Here is a 27,589-nt window from a genome sequence, read left to right on the forward strand (position 1 = left end):
TAGTATTATAAGATTTTTAATGTTTCAGAACATTACATTGTATAATTGAAATAATATCTATAATAACATGTACAGTACAGTAAAAAAAATAAGAACACACTTTCTTTACAGCTCATGATGACTTCAACCAGAACATAACTACCAACAGTGATTCAGGCGGGAAGATCTAGTTTCTCTTCATGTCTTGGGTATCGGTCTTCCACTTCCATCGCCATCAGGAATTCTGAAATTGAAACAAAACATGGTGATGTGTTATTGGCTAGCTGATCTATGGTGTATCTATACATTGGCTTATAGTACTGAATGTTTAAACAACAGCCCATCATCACCCATCTGAAATCACCCATCTGAAATAGCCCATCTGAAATCGCCCATCTGAAATCGCCCATCTGAAATCGCCCATCTGAAATAGCCCATCTGAAATAACCCATCTGAAATAGCCCATCTGAAATCTCCCATCAATTAAAAAAAACTATTGGTTTTGAAGAAAACAACATGCTCCACCCATTACCTAATTTAATTATGATTTGTGATTGGTAGTGATATGTCTGGGACAGGGTGACATCACTAGTGATTGGTAGTGATATGTCTAGGACAGGGTGACATCACTTGTGATTGGCAGTGATATGTCTGGGACAGGGGGACATCACTAGTGATTGGTAGTGATATGTCTAGGACAGGGTGACATCACTAGTGATTGGTAGTGATATGTCTGGGACAGGGTGACATCACTAGTGATTGGTAGTGATATGTCTGGGACAGGGTGACATCACTAGTGATTGGTAGTGATATGTCTGGGACAGGGTGACCTCACTAGTGATTGGTAGTGATATGTCTGGGACAGTGTGACCTCACTAGTGATTGGTAGTGATATGTCTGGGACTGGGTGACATCATAGTGATTGGTAGTGATATGTCTGGGACAGGGTGACATCACTAGTGATTGGTAGTGATATGTCTGGGACAGGGTGACATCACTAGTGATTGGTAGTGATATGTCTGGGACAGGGTGACATCACTAGTGATTGTTAGTGATATGTCTGGGACAGGGTGACATCACTAGTGATTGGTAGTGATATGTCTGGGACAGGGTGACATCACTTGTGATTGGTAGTGATATGTCTGGGACAGGGTGAGGAAGGGTCTGTTTCTGAAGGAGTCTGTCCATTTTAATGGGATGATCATGTTCCTCTTTAAAAACAGTTTTTTCACCCTCAGTGTAATCCATTTCTGGCCGTGTGGAGACGAAGGCCCAGGCCAGGCCCACCAACAGAGCTATGACCAGGTTGACCACTATCCAAGGCTGAAGGATCTGGTGCTCTGAACCCGGCGGCCTGGAGGAAGAGGTGACAGGGCAGTGGGAGGGAGAGGTGACAGGGCAGGGGGAGGGAGAGGTGACAGGGCAGCGGGAGGGAGAGGTGACAGGGCAGCGGGAGGGAGAGGTGACAGGGCAGCGGGAGGGAGAGGTGACAGGGCAGCGGGAGGGAGAGGTGACAGGGCAGTGGGAGGGAGAGGTGACAGGGCAGTGGGAGGGAGAGGTGACAGGGACCAGGGGAAGAGACAAAGAGACCAGGAGAAGAGACAAAGAGACCAGGAGAAGAGACAGAGAAACCAGGAGAAGAGACAGAGAGACCAGGAGAAGAGACAGAGAGACCAGGAGAAGAGAACAGTGTCAGACACAGGACAGAACAGGATAACACCTGCAACCTATAATCTGTCACCTGTAACCCATCACCTGTAACACATCACCTGTAACCCATCACCTGTAACCCATCACCTGTAATTCGTCACCTGTAATTCGTCACCTGTAATCTGTCACCTGGGTTGATCTTTCATCTCTCTCTCCTGGGTAACGTCTAGGTTGATCTCTCCTCTTTCTGTCCTAAATAATGTGGAACTTTGTTTATATTGTACTTCAGAGTTTGTTTACATTTTGCAGCCATACAAAATGTCTCTGCTGTGCTGTTGATCTTTCCTCTATACCAGGGGAGGGCAAACATTTCGGCTCAGGGGCCACATCAGGATTTAGAAATTAAATGGAGGGTCACTTTTGTTTTGTAATTTGTCAATCATAAAATATTTATGGGCCAGAAAAGGGCAGTAATTAAAACATTTATACAGTAGGTCCATTATCTCTAAATAATTTAAATCCAGATTCCAATGTATAGGACTGGGCTGGTGACTTATTTCTTTTCCCCCTCAAAACTCTTTTATTACCTACCAGACCAGATGGAACAGCCTCACGGGCCGGATTCGCCCGGCGGGCCATAGTTGGCCCACCTCTGCTCTATACAATGTGCTGTTTGTAAATAACACTGCTTCTAACACTCCGTTTGATGACTTCCTGTGATTTTCTATCTCTAAGCCCAGACAGAGGGACGGTGAGTCACTAAGTTTGCATTACCAGTAATCCTGAGGAATCCTTAAGCATGGATTTAAGAGACTCCACTGGTCTTAATGTGAGGGAGATTATATAATGCCATTAATGTATAATAATAATAATCCTCTATAGTAACAATAATATATAATAACAATAATCTTCAAGCCAGTCAAGTGTGCATTCATATTACATTCCAGTAATAATTTAGATGTAAAATACGTTAACTAGTTAAAGAAGCATAATCAACAATATATTTTCATTTCTTTACAACTGAAAATAAATTCACATCAAACCATCAACAACAAAGTATTTAATCCTGAAAGCCTTATATGAAATGATCTAAGACGCCCAGTCATCTGAGCTCAAGTACCCAGAATGGTCACTAGATGGCCACTGATAAGATGACATCCTGTAGGTCACATCACACCCCTGACTGATCCCAATGTTCTGAGATTTACTGGTGAACTGGTGAAGTAAGGTGGCTTCCCTTTGCAACCCTGGTGACAGTATGACAGACGTTGCTCACCACAGGGTCTCGTTGGCTGTGGGGTACAGGTTGATCCGATCACTGGTCATCTGCTGACTCAGAGACAGGATGAGGGCTGTGAAATACACTGCAAACCAAAACCAGAAGAGTCAGTTCCGTTCCAATTCCAGTCATTTCACAAGGTGCAACATAATTCCTGTTCTAGTCAATGCTTTACAGTTTTGAAAATTTCAAACTGCAATTTAGTATTCTCAATTTTATGAGTTGACTGAAATGAAATGTCATTTAACCCAACCCTGCAACACGCAGTAAAAGCGCTGTAAATTCCACTGTATTTACAAGGGAGATGGACAGATGGTCCCCTAAGCCTTATTAAGCACATCCATTTCCTGAAGTGTTGCGTCACCTGTGATGTTGAAAGTGACACCCCAGCCTCCCTGATCACCTCATGTAACACCTAACCTAACAAGGACTGATGTCATCACAGATAGCAAGTCATAATAAACTGCTCAAATGGATTTTCAACAGTTAAAAGGTCGTTGGACGACATGTTCAACTTACAGAAGGAGGCCAATGCGGCTGGATCCAGGGTCAGAAACCCTCTTAGAGCCATGGAGGCTTTGGCCAGGTTCACTCTGGAATACACAGAACGCTTTACAACACTTTACAACACAGCGTGTTCCTTCGACAGGTAAGGAACTCCACAGAGACCCACAGAGTCTTGGTCACCAGAAGGACCTTACCTGTCAAAGGCAGACACTGTGCTGATGGCCAGCAGCAGGTAGAGCAGTGACTGGGCAGGATAGGCCAGGGGGTGGTACTGCTGGAGCAGGTTGGGGAGGGTGGTGAACTGTTCCCCAGCTAACACGTACACCACCACTGTGTTCCACACCGCGTAGCCAGCCAGGAAGCCATGGGTGAACAGACCTAGCACCCTGGTGACACACACAGAGAGGAGAGAGGGATAGAAAGAGACGGGGGGGGGGAGGGGAGAGACAGAGAGGGGAGAGACAGAGAGGGGGAGAGACAGAGAGGGGGAGAGAAGGATAGAAACAGACAGGGGGGGAGAGAAGGAAAGAGACAGAGAGGGGGAGAGAAGGATAGAAAGAGACAGGGGGGGAGAGAAGGATAGAAAGAGACAGGGGGGAGAGAAGGATAGAAAGAGACAGGGGGGGAGAGGGGGAGGGAGAGAAGGAAAGATACAGAAACTTGTTTAATGTAAAATAAAAAATCGTATTTTGTTATCATATTATTATATATTTTTATTATATATTATGATATATCTTATTACTTTAAATTTTCCAGTGGTGTTGCTGTATTTAATTTCCATCTGCTATGGCAATGTAAACAAATGTTTCCCATGCCAATAAAGCCCATTGAATTCAATTGACAGAGAGAGGAGAGAGAGAGCATGCACGCACTGAGAACCAGGCACCTAACCTAGACAAGCATGTTAGAGAGAGAAAGTAAAATAGACACAAAGAGAGAAGGAGACAAGGACAGGTTAACAGATGGGGTCAGCTCCCTGTAGATCACCTGAATCCACTGTGCACTCTGAGGGCCACATCCCTGGTGGTCCAGAGGGGCCGTACCTCCATGTAGTCCTCCATGTTGTCAGAAAGGTGTGTACAGTGCTTCGACGGCTCCGTCGGCTGGAACCGCCCTGTGGCCAAACACAAGTGGTTACGTCCTGACTTCAGTCTGGACTGTGAAGGGACACGGAATAAGGACTATGTAGGCATGTAATTATAGGGTTATTAGTCCAGGACTAGGCTTAAAGTGTTTTGTGTCCATTCATTTTCACTCCGGTGAAAATCTTGGCATTGGGTCACAAGTATGAACTGTCTGGTACCAAACATCCACAGACGTCCAGATGAACCAACTATAGACCCCTACTGCACAGATTCAGATTAAGTTCACTCTAGACCTCAGAACCTTTGTAGTAGATTGCAAAGGCCTTTAGGATCTTGACAGAATGTGTCTGACATTCCACAGTTTTTGAGCAGCATTTTCGAATGCCAGTAAAATTGAACCAATGCCACTTTGACTAGCAATGAGTGGGACTGTTGCATATTGGACAAATGATGCATTTGGAGAGTTATTCTCTCCTAGTTAGAGACATGTCACTAACTAAGAGAGATTAACTAGCAATTTCCTAATTTGAGATAACTGACTTTTAAAAGATGCAGAGAAACTCTGAAGCTATATTAGTGTCCATTCTGTTCTTGGTCACCCCCTGACCAAAGCCTTTCTTACCCGGTTACTTAGCTAAGCTGGATGTCACCAGAAGGATTCTTGGTGGTTCCAAACCTCTTCAAATCCACAATGGAGGAGAGACTGGGAACTTTCAGTACCTTAGCTTTTTTATATAATATACATATATCTATTTATATATACAGTGGATGTAAAAAGTCTATACACCCCTGTTAAAATGCCAGGTTTTTGTGATGAATGAGACAAAGATAAATCATGTCAGAACCTTTTCCACTTTTAATGTGACCTATAATATGAACAATTCAGTTGAAAAACAAACTGAAATCTTAGAGGTGGAAAAGTGAAAAATAAAAACCTTACAATAACCTGGTTGCATAAGTGTGCACACCCTCTTATAACTGGGAATGTGGCTGTGTTCAGAATTAACCAATCACAATAGAAGTCATTACACATCTGCCATCATTTAAAGTCACTCTGTTTTTGGAGTGCAAATATTGAGTGCAAATATTGCCACGTCAAGATGTGCCATGCTAATAGACTCCTACCCAAAAAGACTGAGTGCTGTAATAAAATCAAAAGGTGCTTTAACAAAGTATTAGTTTAAGGGTGTGCACACTTGACGTGGTTATTGTTTCATTAACCAGTTTTATTTTTTATTTTTCTCCCTCAAAGTTCTCAGTTTGTTTTTCAATTGAATTGTTCATGTTATAGATCACATTAAAGGTGAAAAAAGTTCTGACGTGATTTATCTTTGTCTCATTATTTTACATCACAAGAACCTGGGCATTTTAACAGGGATGTGTAGACATTCTATGTATATCTTTTTTGTATATATCTTTTATTATTAATAATTTAAAAAAAAGGTCAATGCCTCAACAATTTTTATTTGAAGATTTACGGAGAGTTCCTTGTACTTAATTACTGTTTTTTTCTCTTTGATCAGTGTGGGATCCTGTATAAAAAGGCCTGTCTTTCTAAATCATGTCCAAACAATTGAATTTGCTGCAGGTGGAGTTTAAGTCCTAGAGATCTCAATGATCCAAGGACACAGGATAACTTCATTACCTATAAATTCAGTCTAGAAGAGCAGAATGAGATGTTGATTGTTTAGATGTGAGAAGGGACACTCACGGTTTCTCTCCACGAACACCTTGCCTATTGGCTGGCTGTGGCCCAGAGGGGCAGAGAACATGGAATGCTGGCGGAGAGCTGGGTGCTGACCGGATAATATGTCATCGTCCTCCACTCCCAGGTCATTGGAGCAATGCCTGTCAATCTTGGACTTCCTGTCATGGGGAATGGGGTTCAGTTAGTGAGGTGTCAACATCATCTTATTGTCTATGTGTTTGGTGCAGACAATCAGATTGTTAACCGATGGGGTTCGTTTAACACGTCTGCAGTTTAGCTGACCTGGAACAGAAAACCCTAGTCTGAATCTGTTAAACCACCTGGTCATCATTACACCACACGCAGCTCTCAGGGCACGCTGCCACACATTTCCGCCATCTGCATAAGGCTCTGCTAAACCCACATTGGCATGTAGCCAAGTGACAACAGCACTGTGCCGAGAACTCCAAGGTACCTAGTTTAATGACATGGAAAATCTGTCAGTATAGAAATAAGTACATTTGCATCGCTTCAATATAACAGGAAAAAAATAGGCATTCTGTTAATAAAAGGATCTGTTCTTCCAAGGTGTTGTATGTATATATTGACTCATACATATGGTAGTTTGATAGTGATTAAAGTAGTATGTACAGTGGGGAGAACAAGAATTTGATACACTGCTGATTTTGCAAGTTTTCACACTTACAAAGCATGTACAAGTCTGTAATGTTTATCATAGGAATTCTTCAACTGTGAGTGACAGAATCTAAAACAAAAATCCAGAAAATCATATTGTATGATTTTTAAGTAATTAATTTGCATTTTATAGCATGACATAAGTATTTGATACATCAGAAAAGCATCATTCTTTGGGGATGCTTTTCTGCAAAGGGGACAGGACGACTGCACCATATTGAGGGGAGGATGGATGGGCCCATGTATCGCGAGATCTTGGCCAACAACCTCCTTCCCTCAGTAAGAGCATTGAAGATGGGTCGTGGCTGGGTCTTCCAGCATGACAACGACCCGAAACACACAGCCAGGGCAACTAAGAAGTGGCTCCGTGAAAAGCATCTCAATGTCCTGGAGTGGCCTAGCCAGTCTCCAGACCTGAACCCAATAGAAAATCTTTGGAGGGAGCTGAAATTGCCCATAGACAGCTCCGAAACCTGAAGGATCTGGAGAAAGTCAGTATGGAGGAGTGGGCCCTGCTGCAGTGTGGGCAAACCTGGTCAAGAACTACAGGAAACGGATGATCTCTAATTGCAAACAAAGGTTTTTGTACAAAATATTAAGTTCCAACTCCATGCTTCACGGTTGGGATGGTGTTCTTGGGGTTGTACTCATCCTTCTTCTTCCTCCAAACACGGCGAGTGGAGTTTAGACCACAAAGCTCTATTTTTGTCTCATCAGACCACATGACCTTCTCCCATTCCTCCTCTGGATCATCCAGATGGTCACTGGCAAACTTCAGACGGGCCTGGACATGCGCTGGCTTGAGCAGGGGGACCTTGCGTGCGCTGCAGGATTTTAATCCATGACGGCGTAGTGTGTTACTAATGGTTTTCTTTGAGACTGTGGTCCCAGCTCTCTTCAGGTCATTGACCAGGTCCTGCCATGTAGTTCTGGGCTGATCCCTCACCTTCCTCATGATCATTGATGCCCCACGAGGTGAGATCTTGCATGGAGCCCCAGACCGAGGGAGATTGAACTTCTTGAACTTCTTCCATTTTCTAATAATGCGCCAACAGTTGTTGCCTTCTCACCAAGCTGCTTGCCTATTGTCCTGTATCCCATCCCAGCCTTGTGCAGGTCTACAATCTTATCCCTGATGTCCTTACACAGCTCTCTGGTCTTGGCCATTGTGGAGAGGTGGGAGTCTGTTTAATTGAGTGTGTGGACAGGTGTCTTTTATACAGGTAACGAGTTCAAACAGGTGCAGTTAATACAGGTAATGAGTGGAGAACAGGAGGGCTTCTTAAAGAAAAACTAACAGGTCTGTGAGAGCCGGAATTCTTACTGGTTGGTAGGTGATCAAATACTTATGTCATGCAATAAAATGCAAATTAATTATTTAAAAATCATAAAATGTGATTTTCTCAACCTTGAGTTCAGTTACACTACCAGCAACCCACTACTGAAAGTGATTCAATCATTAATACTGTAAACTACCAGCAACGCACTACTGAATGTGATTCAATTATATCTACTGTAAACTACCAGCAACCCGCTACTGAATGTGATTCAATCATTAATACTGTAAACTACCAGCAACGTGCTACTGAATGTGATTCAATTATATCTACTGTAAACTACAAGAAACATGCTATTGAATGTGATTCAATCATATCTACTGTAAACTACCAGCAACCCGCTACTGAATGTGATTCAATCATTAATACTGTAAACTACCAGCAACGTGCTATTGAATGTGATTAAATTATATCTACTGTAAACTACAAGCAATGCTTTACTGAATGTGATTCAATCATTACTACAGTACAACATGGCTCACTTCTTCCTCCTGGTTTTGGTCCGGGTGACTCCAGGTTCCTCTCCATCGGAGTGCTGCTCCACTCCCTCCCCATTCACCAACTCTGGATCCTCCAGGTCTGAAATGCATCCAAGATAAACTATGAACACAAATGGTATCCTGGAGAAGAGCTTAACAGTTACATGTAAATGGCACCACTGAACCAGTGGGCCAGTTACCGCTTTCCGTCACCAATACACAGCCAGGCAGATCCGGACCAACTACAACCAAATATGTCTAACGACCAATCACCTCCCACAGACTTGGCCAACACATTGGCATATTCTGTACAAAACCACTGATTAACAACTGGGAGTGGCAGGGTAGTTGTTTAAAGACATGCAGCTCATTTTTTTAAATGAAGAGGCAACATGAAGGAGTGACTGAGTGAAGGAGTGACTAAATGAAGGAGGAACTGAGTGAAGGAGTGACTAAATGAAGGAGGAACTGAGTGAAGGAGTGACTGAGGGAAGGAGGGACTGAGGGACTGAGGGACTGAGTGAAGGAGTGACTGAGTGAATGAGTTCCTGAGGGAAGGAGGGACTGAGGGACTGAGTGAAGGAGTTCCTGAGGGAAGGAGGGACTGAATGAAGGAGTTCCTGAGGTACTGAGTGAAGGAGTGACTGAATGAAGTACTTCCTGAGGGAAGGAGTTCCTGAGGGACTGAGTGAAGGAGTGACTGAGTGAAGGAGTGACTGAGTGAAGGAGTTCCTGAGGGAAGGAGGGACTGAGTGAAAGAGTTTCTGAGGGAAGGAGTTCCTGAGGGACTGAGTGAAGGAGTGACTGAGTGAAGGAGTTCCTGAGGGACTGAGTAATAGAAATCCTTTTGAAAGCTAGTGCTGAAACACCCATGGTTAGGGTCATTATTGGTCATTATAGGTCATTATGGGTCATTATGCAGACGACCCAGATAAACAAGAAGCGTCACATTGTTTTACCAACAGCATCACATCAAAGCATTCTATCTGCACCAGAAACCACTGAAAGAACACCTACGTCAGCCTTCGAGAATTGAACCTCAGTGTTTTGTGAACCTTGGATGCTGCCATTGAACACGAGTGGTGCAGCAGCAGTCATTTATTTCAAAGGGGGCGTTCCTAAAGGTTGACAGCAGATGGGCACGCTGAACGCTGGATGGCTGTAGAGTAGCTCCTATATACGAGTCAAGCCGGAGAATTCCCATTGTGCTTTGGGTCATGGATAACCATGTTGTTTAGGCCCAGTTACCCATTATTCTGGCAACCAAGCCTAGAAGAAGATTTCTCAGTAACTCACGATTTGTCACAGCAAGTCAAATGATCTCAAACCAGTTAAGCCCTTATGGGTGAACCTAGAGAGACACTTCCCTGTTTTCCTCAACTGTCAACACGATACCAAGTTATTACATTGTTTCTGTGGAAGAACAGGGTTGCATCCCTCCAATGGAGTTCCAGACATTTCAGATTGGATTCAAAGCAGTACCCTGAGCAGTTCCCAGAAGATTAAGTTAGTATTTTCAGCCATCTTCAACCTCCCGTTTCCGTCACTCACCAACCTACACTACATTGGCAATTAATTTACTTGGGCAAGTTCCTGTACGAAGCAGCAGGTAAAAAAAAGGTGTTTTTTGCCAACAGTACCCAGGATACCTTGTGTGTGGGCCTTCTTTTTCTTCTTCCTCTTCTGTGGTGGGATCTCCTGTGGTTCTGGAGTCAGAGGGGTACTCCCCGAGGGCCTTCGGGTGGCCAGGCCCTCCATCTCGGTACCGGGCTCTGGTGGGCTGCCTGGGGATACAGAGGTCACTGAGGTTACCCCTAAAGAGTCTGGGGAGGCACCTCTCAAAAAGATGGGGGAATAAATAAGTGGTGTCAAGCACATGGAAAAGAAGTGCTTAACACCATTAAAGTGCTTAACAAACGCTTCATGAGCTGAGTTCAGCTGTCGTACCCAGGCAGAACATATAAACAAATAAAACGTCCTTGTAAACAAACATTGGATACAATCGTGTCGATATAATGGATTGTCAGCATCGACAACTCTTTAGAGTTGTTTAATATCTCAATATCAGAGGCACTGTGGTTTGACCCCTTAAAACCCCTCAATGTTCTCTATTATCTACAAGCCCACCTACCTTCTACGTCCTCGACATCACTGGCCTCTTTCTTAGATTTCTTTTTCTTGGTGGATTTGGGGATTGGCATCACGTCTGGATCAAGCAATCAAACAGTTAATTACATAAATCAATGCAACTGTTCACAGGGTTTCAGTAGCAGGCAATTTGTTAATATAATAACATTATTTAACAGAGAGCTTTGGAAGAATAAAACATTGACATACTAAAACTGCATTCAATCTACAGTTTGTAAGACAACACTACATCTCACAGGTAAAAAGAGAAATACTGAATGCGTTCTTTTCAGATTTCACAGACTAATATCCCACTGGCAGAACTACTAACCAGCTTTGTCTTGACTGTGTCCGTCACCAACCATGAAAAGATTCCAGGAGAGAAAACAAGCAGACAAGAATCAGATTCAATCAACAGCGTCACCTTGGTCCACATCCACATTCACATCTCGGACAGCTTCTGAGTGATGATACACTGAGATGACCTCCTCTCAGAACCAGCTTACCTTGACTCCAGGGATAATCTGGTTGGTTGTGACAGCCAATCGGCTGGCTATAAACTGGGGTGTATTCATTAGACCACACCTTGGTGAACAGCTGCGAAATGTTTTGCCATGGAAAAGGTCTCTTACATTGCTTCCCGTTTACTTCCGTTTTGTTTCAGGCGAACAAACCCCCAGTAAATGGTTACAGCTCAGGATTGGCTAGATTCTCACAAACCAGTTGTCCATCAGATCTGTGACTGATATAGCCTCTTCGCTGTCAGACCTATATAGTGATAGGATTAACCACGTTACTTAGGTCTACCATATTACCTCCCCCCTCCTCACACCCGTCTCGCTCCTCTCCTCCCTCTGACCTGAGTGAGAGAGGAGTGAGAGCCAGAATACAGAGAAAGTTAAAGATAGAAAGACGGAAAGAAGACAGATAGCTACACCCACGCCCCAGGGCATTGTGGTCTATAGAGACAGCTACACCCACGCCCCAGGGCATTGTGGTCTATAGAGACAGCTACACCCACGCCCCAGGGCATTGTGGTCTATAGAGACAGCTACACCCACGCCCCAGGGCATTGTGGTCTATAGAGACAGCTACACCCACGCCCCAGGGCATTGTGGTCTATAGAGACAGCTACACCCACGCCCCAGGGCATTGTGGTCTATAGAGACAGCTACACCCACGCCCCAGGGCATTGTGGTCCATTGTGGTCCTATTGGCTACTCTACGGGGCCAGATAGCCTCCTCCTGGGATTAGAACAAGACTCAGGACATCAGCTGACATCACGCTTCAGTTTCACTGATGTTGGGAACAAACTTTTAAATAATAATAATTAACAGTAATGACAATAAAAAAAAAAAATTATAATAAAATAATGATTAGCATCCAACTTTGAATTTGAATTGTAATCATGAAAGTCTATTTAGAGCAGAACTGGAAAACTTACATAGCTTTATATTGTTTTCCTTTCTGCCATATTTGCGTCAATAAATGTTGTTTAATATACACGCATGCACACATAAATAAAAATGTATGTGTCCCTTTCACAATTTCATCATATCCTTTCATGTCTATTCACTCACCATTTGGGGCCCGGTCAAAAGTATTACACAAGCTCAGCAGTCTAAAACATGGCAGCTCTGATGTGTCCACCACAGTCTAGGTTCAAACCTCGACAATACCACTTGCCTGGTGTGAGGTGGGGGGATGCTTGGTTGGCAGGGATTTCCTGATGAGATCATGTTTTTAATACAACTGGAGGCCTTGACATTGGGTGTAAAAAAGGTACAATAAAATACAAGCTGCCACAGGTTTTCCACTATATAGGGAATAGTGTGTCACTTGGACCAATGTTTCCAGGAAAGGAGAACGGCTCTGAGGCGAAGTGGGTGATGATAGCACTGCCTAATCCCAGCTAAATCCTCATGGACCTACATCTGCCAAGCAAGGAGAGGATTACTGCTGAAGTCTGAGGCATGGATCACAGAGATGCAGAGCTTGTGGGGGGGTGGGGGGGGGTATCAGAGGGAGGGTTAGAGGAGGAGGGGATGGGGAAGAGGAGGCTCGGCCATAGTGGAGCTTTATAGAAAAGTCTCTGAGTGTTCTGACCCTGGGAGCACGACTGTAACACCATTTAGGCTAGGGCCAGTCTCACGAGTCACACGACTGTAACACCATTTAGGCTAGGGCCAGTCTCACGAGTCACACGACTGTAACACCATTTAGGCTAAGGCCAGTCTCACGAGTCACACGACTGTAACACCATTTAGGCTAAGGCCAGTCTCACGAGTCACACGACTGTAACACCATTTAGGCTAGCGCCAGTCTCACGAGTCACACGACTGTAACACCATTTAGGCTAGGGCGAGTCACACGACTGTAACACCATTTAGGTTAGGGCGAGTCACAAGAGTCACATGACTGTAACACCATTTAGGTTAGGGCGAGTCACACGACTGTAACACCATTTAGGCTAGGGCGAGTCACAAGAGTCACACGACTGTAACATAATTTAGGCTAAGGCCAGTCACACAACTCACACGACTGTAACACCATTTAGGCTAGGGCGAGTCACACAACTCACACGACTGTAACACCATTTAGGCTAGGGCGAGTCACACAAGTCACACGACTGTAACACCATTTAGGCTAGGGCGAGTCACAAGACTGTAACTCCATTTAGGCTAGGGCGAGTCACACGACTGTAACACCATTTAGGCTAGGGCGAGTCACACGACTGTAACACCATTTAGGCTAGGGCAAGTCACACGAGTCACACAACTGTAACACCATTTAGGCTAGGGCAAGTCACACGACTGTAACACCATTTAGGCTAGGGCCAGTCTCACGAGTCACACGACTGTAACACCATTTAGGCTAGGGCCAGTCTCACGAGTCACACGACTGTAACACCATTTAGGCTAAGGCCAGTCTCACGAGTCACACGACTGTAACACCATTTAGGCTAGGGCGAGTCACATGAGTCACACGACTGTAACACCATTTAGGCTAGCGCCAGTCTCAAGAGTCACACGACTGTAACACCATTTAGGCTAGCGCCAGTCTCACGAGTCACACGACTGTAACACCATTTAGGCTAGGGCGAGTCACACGACTGTAACACCATTTAGGTTAGGGCGAGTCACAAGAGTCACATGACTGTAACACCATTTAGGTTAGGGCGAGTCACACGACTGTAACACCATTTAGGCTAGGGCGAGTCACAAGAGTCACACGACTGTAACATAATTTAGGCTAAGGCCAGTCACACAACTCACACGACTGTAACACCATTTAGGCTAGGGCGAGTCACACAACTCACACGACTGTAACACCATTTAGGCTAGGGCGAGTCACACGAGTCACACGACTGTAACACCATTTAGGCTAGGGCGAGTCACAAGACTGTAACTCCATTTAGGCTAGGGCGAGTCACACGACTGTAACACCATTTAGGCTAGGGCGAGTCACACGACTGTAACACCATTTAGGCTAGGGCGAGTCACAAGAGTCACACGACTGTAACACCATTTAGGCTAGCGCCAGTCTCACGAGTCACACGACTGTAACACCATTTAGGCTAGCGCCAGTCTCACGAGTCACACGACTGTAACACCATTTAGGCTAAGGCCAGTCTCACGAGTCACACGACTGTAACACCATTTAGGCTAGGGCGAGTCACATGAGTCACACGACTGTAACACCATTTAGGCTAGCGCCAGTCTCAAGAGTCACACGACTGTAACACCATTTAGGCTAGCGCCAGTCTCACGAGTCACACGACTGTTACACCATTTAGGCTAGGGCGAGTCACACGACTGTAACACCATTTAGGTTAGGGCGAGTCACAAGAGTCACATGACTGTAACACCATTTAGGTTAGGGCGAGTCACACGACTGTAACATCATTTAGGCTAGGGCGAGTCACAAGAGTCACACGACTGTAACATAATTTAGGCTAAGGCCAGTCACACAACTCACACGACTGTAACACCATTTAGGCTAGGGCGAGTCACACAACTCACACGACTGTAACACCATTTAGGCTAGGGCGAGTCACACGAGTCACACGACTGTAACACCATTTAGGCTAGGGCGAGTCACAAGACTGTAACTCCATTTAGGCTAGGGCGAGTCACACGACTGTAACACCATTTAGGCTAGGGCGAGTCACACGACTGTAACACCATTTAGGCTAGGGCGAGTCACAAGAGTCACACGACTGTAACACCATTTAGGCTAGCGCCAGTCTCACGAGTCACACGACTGTAACACCATTTAGGCTAGCGCCAGTCTCACGAGTCACACGACTGTAACACCATTTAGGCTAAGGCCAGTCTCACGAGTCACACGACTGTAACACCATTTAGGCTAGGGCGAGTCACATGAGTCACACGACTGTAACACCATTTAGGCTAGCGCCAGTCTCAAGAGTCACACGACTGTAACACCATTTAGGCTAGCGCCAGTCTCACGAGTCACACGACTGTTACACCATTTAGGCTAGGGCGAGTCACACGACTGTAACACCATTTAGGTTAGGGCGAGTCACAAGAGTCACATGACTGTAACACCATTTAGGTTAGGGCGAGTCACACGACTGTAACACCATTTAGGCTAGGGCGAGTCACAAGAGTCACACGACTGTAACATAATTTAGGCTAAGGCCAGTCACACAACTCACACGACTGTAACACCATTTAGGCTAGGGCGAGTCACACAACTCACACGACTGTAACACCATTTAGGCTAGGGCGAGTCACACGAGTCACACGACTGTAACACCATTTAGGCTAGGGCGAGTCACAAGACTGTAACTCCATTTAGGCTAGGGCGAGTCACACGACTGTAACACCATTTAGGCTAGGGCGAGTCACACGACTGTAACACCATTTAGGCTAGGGCGAGTCACAAGAGTCACACGACTGTAACACCATTTAGGCTAGCGCCAGTCTCACGAGTCACACGACTGTAACACCATTTAGGTTAACAACGGTCTCACAAGTCACATTTCTGTTTCACTGAGACAGTAAACAGCATGGGTGAGTGGAGACAGACAGAAACTGACCGCCTCTTCATCATCCTCTCTGGTCTCTTCCTCTCCGGTCTCTTCATCATTCTCTCCGGTCTCTTCATCTTCCACTCAAGTCTATTTGTCTTTATTTATTGAGGCTCCCTAGTGGATAAAATAGAAAAAAGTGATGGCATTTCTTATGGATTACAGGTAACATAGCTAAGTGAAGTGTCCTGTGTGAATTAAAACGCCAGAGTGTGAAACAATCTGTACGGTTGATCGTGAACACAGTTCAAGCTGCGAGAGGATAGTTTGATTGTAGATACTGAAAGGAGGTTTGACAAATCCACTCTTAATGGTAAAAGCCACAATTTCTGGTCACTGGTTGGAAAAGTTAAGCTAAACTGGGTCCCATAAACATTGTCTACTACAGTCAGGTGCCAAATTGTGGCCCATGTCATCAAAACCACTGGCTGACTAAAGTATGATATTGATTCTACTTACATATCATGTTCATATGAACAACATGTTACACATCCAGGCCAAATTAGCAAGTACATTTTTTTCTTTGTTAACAGCAGAAGTCCCAAATTGCATATTTAACAACTGCGATCAGAAGGTAGACTCAACCCTCTCCCACAGAGATTATGGGAGCCTTGTCAAGGCAGGGATATACTATATGAATAAAGCAATGGACAAAATTATAATCAATGGAAGCTGCCCAGGTAGTAATGCAGGTGAGTACATGGACAGTAATCATAAACCAGGAGGAAATAACCAACCAAACTGAAAAAAAAAACATGAAAAACAACAATCCATAGAAAGAAGATGGGGATGAAGACGAAAGTTTAAAATAATGTCTGTAAGGATGAGACCATCTGACAACACACTGAGCTGCCAACAGGATGGCTGAATTTAATGAAGGCAAGATGGACCTCAGTCTACTGACATTCACAATGTTAACCCAACCAATGTCAGTCTATTGACCTTAGGAATGCTAACCAAACCAACATCAGTCTATTGACTTTAGGGATGATAACCAAACCAACCTCAGACAATTTACTTTAGGTATGATAACCAAACCAACCTCTGTCTACTGACATTCGGAATGTTAACTCAACCAACCTCAGTCTATTGACTTTAGGAATATTAAGCCAATCAACCTCAGTTTATTGACCTTAGGAATGATAACCAAACCAACCTCAGTCTATTGACCTTAGGAATGATAACCATACCAACCTCAGTCTATTGACTTTAAGATTGTTAAGCCAACCAACCTCCGTCTATTGACTTTAGGGATGAATCCAAACCAACATCAGACAACTGACTTAACCCTTGGTAGCCTATGGGGCTTTCGGGCCGGATTTCACTAGTGGGACATTTTGGGTCCTAGATTCATTTCTGTAACAGATACAACCTATTATGATGTATCCTTTTAATAGCAACCCCTCTGGCTACAATAAAAACACATAAAAACAGACTTCTGGGTCACTATTTATAAAACTCTGTTTGACAGGCAAAAAAAATTTTTCGGAAAACATTTCTGCCATTCAGCATCAAGATTTTTTTTTGAAAGCATTATGAGATTTTGTGTCAATGGTATTTCCTCATACTTTCATGCCTTTACTATCAAATTACACTGTAATTGGGTTGAAAATAATGAAATAATTATATAATAGAAGGTAAAAAATATAGGCACCCCCAAAAAATTTGGTTCTTCTACCTAGAAATAAAACATTATGAAATAATGATCGCTAGTTACGTTTGGACTTATATATTTTATAAACTCAGAAAAATTACCAACTTCTTCCCAAAAACTCAAGAACATCCCCCTACTATTTTGACTAAATATAAATGTTTATATCTTATATATAATAGAAACGATGTATTATGGTTCAAAACATCATATATAGTGATGTACACGCTTGTAATATTTATACTGATGTACAAATGAGCCTTTCTAAGATGAATAGGCAATGTCGTTGCCTGGTGAAAAGTTCTCATAGCAACCCAAACTATACAACTATACAACCCATATTATACACGGAAAACCCCAATTATACACGGAACGCTTCAGGAAAGTGGCTACAAATAATATACCATTGGAATCGGACGATTATGGAGAATCTATTTTTCGAAATATTTATGCAAATTAGCACTGTCCGCGGGATCGCGGACGTCGACCATGGATCCCAACTTCAGTTTATTGAGTTTAGGGATGATAATTAAACCAACCTTAGTCAATTGAATTTAGGAATGATAACTCAACCAACCTTAGTCTATTGACTTTAGGAATGATAACCAAACCAACCTCAGTCTATTGACTTTAGGAATGATAACTAAACCAACCTCATTCTATTCACTTTAAAAATGATAACCCAACCAACCTCAGTCTAATTTCTTGTTCAGTTGGAGTGAAGATTCTGTTTCCATAGGAAGAAGAAAGCAGAACAGACAAGAATTATTCTGCTTCTTCTGCTTCTATATTTTCTTCTACTTTGTCTTCTTTGTCTTCTTTTTACTCAAAAGGTATCTTGTGCTATACTGGTCCTCCTCTGATCTCAGGGATTTCTTTGGTCTTGAACCTGACCTGGAGAACCCCTTGGAGTGATAAGACTGAGCCTTTCTACCAGCAGGTCTCTGAGGAGAACCATTTATTGTCCCCGGCCTACAACAGCTGCCATTTTGTCCCAGGGCAGAGAACGACTTCCTGCTTTTACAGCTGCCATTCTGACCCACGGCCGAGGACGTCTTGTGGCCATTGAGAGATGCAGAGAGAGAGGAGGAAGACAATGAGGAGGAAGAGGAGGAGCAGGATGAGGAGAAAAAACAGCTAGGAGGAGGAGATGGGAAAATGTTGCCTTGTAGAAGAGTTTTTGGAGGTGGAGGTGGAGGAGATGGAAATGAAGGCGTCTTGGGGGACTGGGCGGCAATTATGAGTCCTTGCAGTTTATCAACGACTTCGGATAACAAATTGAGAGCCAGGGCATTCTCCTCCACGCTCTCCGAAATCAGCTCTGTTGCTGCCACCATTTTCTGGCCGAGGTCATGCATGTCACTTTGACTGTTGTCTAAACCACTGGCCACCACAGGGACAGGGCTCCTCAGCTCTTCCAGGCTTTGCTGCTCGGTCTGATCCAGAGAGGGGCCCTGGGTCGGTCCGCTCTGGGAGCTTGGCCTCTGTCGGCACGGGGCCATTGGGCTGGAGGGAGCTGTCTGGGCCCGGAGGCCGCAGCTGACATCAGGGGTTGGGGTCTTTGGCAAATGACAAACAGGGGAATTGGGGGTGGTGAGGCTGAAGGTTGGGAGCGGTTCCCTCCAGTGGGCGGAAGGGTAGTTCCCCATTCCTAAAATGTACTTCCTGTTGTCATCTCTGCATAGTCCTTGTTGGTACTTTGGTGAGATATCTCCGCAGGTGAAGGTGAAAGATAGTGGGGTCATGGGTCAGAGGTTACAGGTCGTAGGAGAATTAAGAGAAGCAAAGCAGAAATATTATTGATCAGTAACAAGAACATACAACCTAAAAGATAATTGTTCATATCAGTTGTAGATTATGATGATGGACAATAGGGATGAAAGATGATCTACGGATCAAAGGATTTTTATGATATTTAAAGGAAAAAAATATTCTCAAAACAAATGGTTTTGTTAATGTGGTTAATAGTGATGATGTCAATGATGCTGAAGATGATGATGAATCTAAAAATCTAAAGTATTTCAATATAATTGTTATACAAGTATTACAATTGCATTGACTTCCCTTTCCTCTTACCAGCAGTGCATACAGGGCTACACACAGAAGGAGCAGATTGGTTCAGCCTTCTTTCCCAAAGGTTACTTGACTGACAACATGGGCTGCCGCTGCCAGTAGATCCATAGAGTGGGAGTGGCCGTGACCCAGTGGACTGGTAGTGTGGGAGGGGCCGAGACCCAGTGGACTGGTAGAGAGGGAGGGGCCGAGACCCAGTGGACTGGTAGAGAGGGAGGGGCCCAGACCCAGTGGACTGGTAGAGTGGGAGGGGCCGAGACCCAGTGGACTGGTAGAGTGGGCGGGGCCGAGACCCAGTGGACTGGTAGAGTGGGCGGGGCTGAGACCCAGTGGACTGGTAGAGTGGGAGGGGCCTGGATTGACCACGCCGGGGTGGGCACAGCAGCCCAGCAGATGCATCGCAGTCCATTGCCCTAACAGGCGTAGCAAGCCTTTCCTCTGACCAAGCCCTCCTCCAAGGGACCAACTTCTCCAGGGTCAGGCGACGCAGGCTGTTCCAACGACTCCTGAAAAACCTTCCTGTGGAACCTCCACCCCCATTCTCATGAATAGAGACAGAGTCTGAGTTATAGCAGGACTGGGACTATCATCCACACCTCACCAGCCCCAGGGATGACAGAGAAACTGCCTACCAGCCCCAGGGATGACAGAGAACACCCTACCAGCCCCAGGGATGACAGAGAAACACCCTACCAGCCCCAGGGATGACAGAGAAACACCCTACCAGCCCCAGGGATGACAGAGAAACACCCTACCAGCCCCATGGATGACAGAGAAACACCCTACCAGCCCCAGGGATGACAGAGAAACAGTCTACCAGCACCAGGGATGACAGAGAAACACCCTATCAGCCCCAGGGATGACAGAGAAACAGCCCACCAGCCCCAGGGATGACAGAGAAACACCCTACCAGCCCCATGGATGACAGAGAAACACCCTACCAGCCCCAGGGATGACAGAGAAACAGTCTACCAGCACCAGGGATGACAGAGAACACCCTATCAGCCCCAGGGATGACAGAGAAACAGCCCACCAGCCCCAGGGATGACAGAGAAACACCCTACCAGCCCCAGGGATGACAGAGAAACACTCTACCAGCCCCAGGGATGACAGAGAAACACCCTACCAGCCCCAGGGATGACAGAGAAACAGTCTACCAGCACCAGGGATGACAGAGAAACACCCTATCAGCCCCAGGGATGACAGAGAAACACCCTACCAGCCCCATGGATGACAGAGAAACACCCTACCAGCCCCAGGGATGACAGAGAAACAGTCTACCAGCACCAGGGATGACAGAGAAACACCCTATCAGCCCCAGGGATGACAGAGAAACAGCCCACCAGCCCCAGGGATGACAGAGAAACACCCTACCAGCCCCAGGGATGACAGAGAAACACTCTACCAGCCCCAGGGATGACAGAGAAACAGTCTACCAGCACCAGGGATGACAGAGAAACACCCTATCAGCCCCAGGGATGACAGAGAAACAGCCCACCAGCCCCAGGGATGACAGAGAAACACCCTACCAGCCCCATGGATGACAGAGAAACACCCTACCAGCCCCAGGGATGACAGAGAAACAGCCTACCAGCACCAGGGATGACAGAGAAACACCCTATCAGCCCCAGGGATGACAGAGAAACAGCCCACCAGCCCCAGGGATGACAGAGAAACACCCTACCAGCCCCAGGGATGACAGAGAAACACTCTACCAGCCCCAGGGATGACAGAGAAACACCCTACCAGCCCCAGAGAAAACAAGACTCTTGGTGGATTTTAACTTGCAACCTTTGGACATTTGTTTTTCACGTTGATAATCAGAATATTCTATCAAATTGCTTTAGAGGATGGAAAACAATATAAATCTCAGAAGCTGCTTTTGCTCTCGCTCGACCAATACTTCCCCTGACTGGAAAACTACATGCTTACAGAGCCAGTCCAACAATAACTTCAAATGATTCTTAGGCACAGCATTGATATTTTTGTTTGCCTTTAGGATGTTTTGGTTAGATGTTGTTTGAGCGCAACAACTCCTGCATTAAAACTAACCAGCTGTTTGTTCTTGCCCAGACAGACACTCCTCATGATCTCCTCGTCCTCTGGTAGGTTCTCAGAAAGCGGAGGGAGAAGCGGCTCATATTCCGTCTGGGCCACAGAGTCGTGGGCTGATAGGAGGGCCTGAGAGAAGACTGAGATGTCTGACAATGTTCTTAAAGAGATGTCTATGTAGCTATGAGCCTGTTCTTAAAGAGAGTCTATGTATCCATGACACTGTTCTTAAAGAGAGTCTATGTATCGATGAGACTGTTTTTAAAGAGAGTCTATGTATCCATGAGACCATTCTTAAAGAGAGTCTATGTATCGATGAGACTGTTTTTAAAGAGAGTCTATGTATCCATGAGACCAATCTTAAAGAGAGTCTATGAAGCTATGAGACCATTCTTAAAGAGAGTCTATGTATCCATGAGACAGTTCTTAAAGAGTGTCTATGTATCCATGAGACCGTTCTTAAAGATATTCTATGTAGCCATGAGACCATTCTTAAACAGAGTCTATGTATCCATGAGACTGTTCTTAAAGAAAGTCTATGTATCCATGAGACTGTTCTTAAATATATTCTATGTAGCCATGAGACCGTTCTTAAAGAGAGTCTATGTATCCATGAGACCATTCTTAAAGAGAGTCTATGTATCCATGAGACCGTTCTTAGACATTCACCGAAGTTACAACCTCGTTTCCAAAAAGTTGGGACGCTGTGTAAAATGTAAAGAAAAACAGAATGCAATGATGTGCAAATAATTAGACAACATATAAAATGTTGAAACAGAAATGTAATTGTTTCTTGGAAAATACATTCTCACTTAGAATTTGATGGCAGGAAAAATTTTACACATTTAAAAAAACTTTGACAGGGGCAACAAAAGACGGGAAAAGTTGGGTAAAACTGGTAGAACATCACACAACGAAACAGGTCACTTGGCAACAGTAACATGATTGGGTATGAAAAAGATCATTCCAGAGAAGATGAGTCTGTCAGAAGTGAGGATGGGGAGGGGTTCACCACTCTGTGAAAGACTGCACAGGCAAATAGTGCCACAATTAAAGAATAACATATCACAACATAAAATTGCAAAGTGTTTGGGGATGTCATCATCTGCAGTTGATCATATCATTAAAAGATTCAGAGAATCTGGAGTAATCTCTGTATGCAAGGGACAAGAACAAAAATCTATATTGGATGGCCATGATCTTCGGGCCCTCAGACGGCACTGCATTGAAAACAGACATGATTCTGTAGTGGAAATCACTGCATGGGCTCAGGAACACTTCCAAAATCCATTGTCTGTGAACACAGTTAGCCACTGCATCCACAAATGCAAGTTAAAACTCTACCATGCAAAGAAGAAACCGTACATAAACAAGTTCAAGAAATGCCGCCACCTTCTCTGGGTACAAGTTCATTTATGATGGACTGAGGCGAAGTGGAGTTCTGTTGAATAAAAATTTGAGATTCTCTTCTGGAATCATGGACGCCACAACTTCGGGACTAAAGAGAAGAGGGACAATCCGGCTTGTTAACAGTACACAATTCAGAAGCCAGCATCCGTGATGGTATGAGGGTGCATTAGTGCACATGGCATGGGTGACTTGCACTTCTGTGAAGGCACCATTAATGCTGAACAATATTTACAGGAGCAACATACAGTTAGGTCCGGATATAATTGGACACTGACAAGTTTTGTTATTTTGGCTGTTCTTTGGACAGATGAAACTAAGATCAAACTGAACCAGAAGGAAGAAAAAAGTATGGAGAAGGCTTGGAACGATTCATGATCCGAAGCATACCTCATCATCTGTAAAACACATAGACTGTATAAATAAATGGACGACGCCCTTTCGCTCTTTTCCATTGGTGAAAAATGAAGCCACCAGTGTCCTGATACGGCGCTGACATCTTGGACTTGCGTCTGCGCAGATAGCGATCTTGGGACCAGTTCTGCGCAGTAGTTATGCGCAGTAGCGAGAAGGAAGTAAAGCCGTAAAGCCGCGAAATCAACGGCCCCACCCCTGTGCCCCGCCCTCACTCTCCCTCGCAGAATGCGCATACCGTAATCAATCGCAAGTCCAAGTACAGTACAACCTTTGCTTGTTAAACCTAGACGATATGTTATAGCCTAACTTACATCATGTTTAACCTTAATTTAGAATAGGCCTAATACAAAAATAATTGGTAACTTCTAGCTAACGATCACCTGCTAGCTATTAACATGGCTATTAACGAGACTTGTTGTCTTTTAGCTAACGTTAGCTAGCCCATTACATTTATTTACTAATTAAATAGCTTATAAATTTAACTTACCGAAAAAAATTCAAAGATCGATTGGAAATGCCAGATCGGTTAGCACAATGTACTGCAGAACAACCCATTATGTCCGTGTGAAATTATATCAATTATAGAAATTTAGAGATTAAATGTAAAGTTCCAATCTCCTCAGTCCTCCGAAGATTCAGTGGCTCCTCGGCTCAGATAGCTGTCAATCACAGCTGTTAATCACGACGTCACACCACCGTTTTTAGAGCATTAAATAACTAACTAAAAACAAACTTATTTTAAAAACAAACTCTTGAATTTACATTAGCGTGATACAAACTACAGTAAATGACAGAAACCAGCTTCGGAAAAAAGATATTTGAAGGGTAATTTAATTGTTTAGTTGGTCTCGCGTCCCATTGAATAACATGGGGAGGGCGGGGTTTATGACCTATACTGGGACCACTCACCAGGGGGCGATCGAGACGTTTTGGCTTCACTTTTCAGGGCTTGTGCGGCACGCTTGGTAAAACACAGTGGAGGCAGTGTGATGGCATGGGCATGCATGGCTTCCAATGGCACTGAGTCACTAGTGTTTTTGATGGTGTGACAAAAGACTGAAGCAGCCGGATGAATTTTTAAGCGTACAGGGATATATTGTCTGCTCAGATTCAGCCAAATTCAGCTGCTGAAGACAAAACTTAAGACCCACGAACAAACAACAACTGAAGACAGCTGCAGTAAAGGCCTGGCAAAGCATCACAAAGGAGGAAACCCAGTGTTTGGTGATGTCCATGTATTCCAGACTTCAAGCAGTCACTGCCTGCTGAGGATTCTTGACAAAGTATTAAAAATGAACATTTTATTTATGATTGTGTTAATTTGTCCAATTACATTTGAGCCCCTGAAATTAGGGGATTGTGTATGAAAATGGTTGCAATTCCTAAACATTTCGTAAACAAATTTTTTTTCAACCTGTTGACAACATGTGTTGTTTCATTTAAAATCTGTTGTTTCATTTAAAATCCATTGTGGTGGTGTACAGAGCCGAAATTATGAAAATTGTGTCAGTGTCAAAATATTTCCGGACCTAACTGTATGCTGCCATCCAGAAATCTTTTTTTTTCAGGGAAGGCCTTGCTTATTTTAGCAGGACAATGCCAGACCACATTCTGCATGTATTACAACATATCTCTGCATCAGAAGAGTCCCCGTGCTAAACTGGCCTTGCTGCAGTCCAGACCTGTCACCCATTGAAAACATTTGGCACTTTACCAAACGAAAAATACGACAGAGAGACCCCGAACTGTTGAGCAGCTGCAATCTTACATCAATTAAGAATGGGAATACATTCCAAAAAACTACAGCAATTGGTCTCCTCGGTTCCCAAACACTTACAGAGTGTTGTTAGAAGACGGGGTGATGCAACACTGTGGTAAACATGTCATCGTCCCAACTTTTTTGACACATGTTGCTGGCATCAAATTCAAAATGGGCATGTGTGTTTCCAAAAACAATATCATTTCTCAGTTTCAACATTAGATATGTGGTATTTGTACTATTTCTGTCATTTAATAAAGGGATACATGATCTGCATCCTGTTTTTCATTGTATTTTAAGGAGCGTCCCAACATTTTTGGAAACAGGCTTCTACTAAAGAACACAACTGTCTTTACCCTACAAGCTTTCTATGGACAAGGTATAACAGCCACCAAAAGCTTTGGTTTTATTTATAAATAAAGTTTTTGTAATTGAGGCATGTATTCTATTCAAACCAAGGGAATGATAGCATTTCTTACATTTATATGTCTTGCATCTAATATTGATTGATATTATGATAAGCAATTTATAGATTACTTGAATGTAAAACGAAGCACGCCATACCTTGTTTTTTTTGTGCCAAATATAATACAAATATATTAACCAGATATATTAATCTAAAAACCAACATCCCTTTTTACAGTCCACCCTGACAGGAAACAAAGGACACCAGGTGAAATGACACAGAGACTCACAGTGCTAACTGACCTGTAGGTGTGGAGACTTCAGGAGCCTGTAGAGCTCTCTGGACTCTGGCAATGGGGCTGGGATGGCCCTGATGTCCAACAGGATCTGCAATACAGCCTGACAATGAGCATTCATTCGCAATGTTTTGGGAAGAACAGAAAGCACCACTCATAAAGTAACAGGCTTGGTTATGACCATGGCCGAAAGCAGAATCTCACTCCTGATAGCTTTTAGCAAATAAAAAGCAGCACTCCAGAGGCCGTGGTCAAAGGAAGTGAAGTACAGTGAATGGGACTCCATCTGTTGGTCAACATGAGGACAATATGCAGACCTCGCTGGTGACACCAAAGGCCTGAGGTGTGTGGGGGCTTGGGGGGAGCCTTCTGATCTCCAGGAGGGACTCATACACCTGAGGAGAAAAACAGAAGTATAAAACAACACAATAGTTGTTTAGTTTAGGTACTGGAAGCCATGTAACTGCAGATTTCATGTCAGTTTCATATCCGCATCATGTAGCAGTTGTTGTGGAAATGTATTCTCACTGAGTAAAGGACTGAGTACCCTTGTTCAAATTAGAAAAGGAATGTGGGGGGGATCTGGTATTTGCCAAGGGGGCATTAATGACTGGTATCAGCAGATGAAATGGTTACTCTTTATCTGCGCATCTGTATAACTCATCAGGGCATTTATTGTCTGTCTAGATGCTGTAAGAACTCTTAGAATTGAAGAAGTTACCTATGGGGGGAAGGAGAGCTTGTCCTTTGTGTGAAGACTAGGTAGTAACATAACAATGGGAATGTGTTTTATTGACATAGGACAGCTGGGCAGCATCTTACCACACCCCTTTGAACTGTAATAAATACAGACTGTTCATGTATCTACTTTAGAGACTCCTGGGACGATTATGTTCATAAGCGTTTTGACGCGTCTGTCTACTTTGCAAATAATAATAAATGGTTAAATTGTGCCAAGACAATTTTGTCTCTGTTCTTAATCCTTTAAGAGTTCTGATCGATAAAATTGCCATCACACAGTCTCTAATGACTAAACGTCTGAGTTGATCAGGTAATTTCAGCATGCTTGACTGGCACTAAAAGCTGCTTGTTGCTGCTTGTTGCATGTAATTGTGTTGCCACTGGGCAAATGGTGATGGTGTAATTAATGATATCATGGAGGTATGATATGCTCTAGTATTAACAGGCCAACATGTTTGGGTGGATGCATGTTTAGAAGCAGGGTGGATTTGAATTAATGATCACATGATGGATGAAAGAAACATAAGAAATTCAGATGTCAGACTTTTTGCCAAGATCATTTAGAAATAAAAACAACTGACTTTTAGCCAAGACTATATTAGACTATAAATGACAGACTTTAACCAAAGACTACTAAAACAAAAATGACAAACTTTTTGACAACGCTAAAACAAGAAAGAGGACAGACTTTCATTAAAGACTGAACAAAAAGAAAATATTCGAGACCTTTAGTAGGGAAAGTAACCAGGGGGCCGTGAGGAGGTGGTGGAGGCGATCAGCCCCAGCGATGTCCCTGTGGATCGCCAACCTCACCTCCTCTGCCACAATGGACAGCAACTTGGTCAGACCTGGAGGGGAGAAAAAATACAGATGTATAGAGATCAGGACCGTGACATGCCAAAACA

General features: G+C 44.0%; 2 protein-coding genes across 3 annotated transcripts in view; both read right to left on the reverse strand.

Annotated features, from left to right (window-relative positions):
* tmem237a (transmembrane protein 237a) lies at window positions 1–18,339 on the reverse strand. Of its 2 annotated transcripts, XM_010868533.3 has the most exons (13): window positions 18,226–18,339; window positions 15,893–16,000; window positions 11,158–11,171; window positions 10,831–10,905; window positions 10,349–10,483; window positions 8,703–8,799; window positions 6,212–6,366; window positions 4,403–4,529; window positions 3,610–3,801; window positions 3,428–3,501; window positions 2,906–2,993; window positions 1,212–1,333; window positions 1–223 (listed from the first exon to the last, which is right to left on the reverse strand). In XM_010868533.3, exons 2-13 carry the CDS (start codon window positions 15,958–15,960, stop codon window positions 153–155), a joined length of 1,218 nt encoding a protein of 405 aa, XP_010866835.3. In that variant the 5' UTR covers window positions 15,961–16,000; window positions 18,226–18,339; the 3' UTR covers window positions 1–152. The 2 variants fall into 2 exon arrangements, with proteins under 2 accessions (XP_010866835.3, XP_010866836.2); XM_010868534.5 differs by lacking the exons at window positions 15,893–16,000; window positions 18,226–18,339 and adding an exon at window positions 11,333–12,824.
* The window catches only part of LOC109614745 (flocculation protein FLO11), a 12,244-nt gene continuing 2,964 nt past the window's right edge, over window positions 18,310–27,589 (reverse strand). The window contains exons 3-8 of the mRNA XM_034289122.1: window positions 27,411–27,532; window positions 26,261–26,338; window positions 25,951–26,034; window positions 21,660–21,788; window positions 19,611–20,148; window positions 18,310–19,245 (exon numbers count right to left, since the gene is read on the reverse strand). Coding sequence (XP_034145013.1) covers window positions 18,332–19,245; window positions 19,611–20,148; window positions 21,660–21,788; window positions 25,951–26,034; window positions 26,261–26,338; window positions 27,411–27,532 — 1,865 coding nt within the window. The 3' untranslated portion in view covers window positions 18,310–18,331. The remainder of the gene's footprint in view (window positions 19,246–19,610; window positions 20,149–21,659; window positions 21,789–25,950; window positions 26,035–26,260; window positions 26,339–27,410; window positions 27,533–27,589) is intronic.

The sequence above is a fragment of the Esox lucius genome, chromosome 20 (genome assembly GCF_011004845.1).
Source record: "Esox lucius isolate fEsoLuc1 chromosome 20, fEsoLuc1.pri, whole genome shotgun sequence".
In the NCBI taxonomy this organism is placed as follows: domain Eukaryota; kingdom Metazoa; phylum Chordata; class Actinopteri; order Esociformes; family Esocidae; genus Esox; species Esox lucius.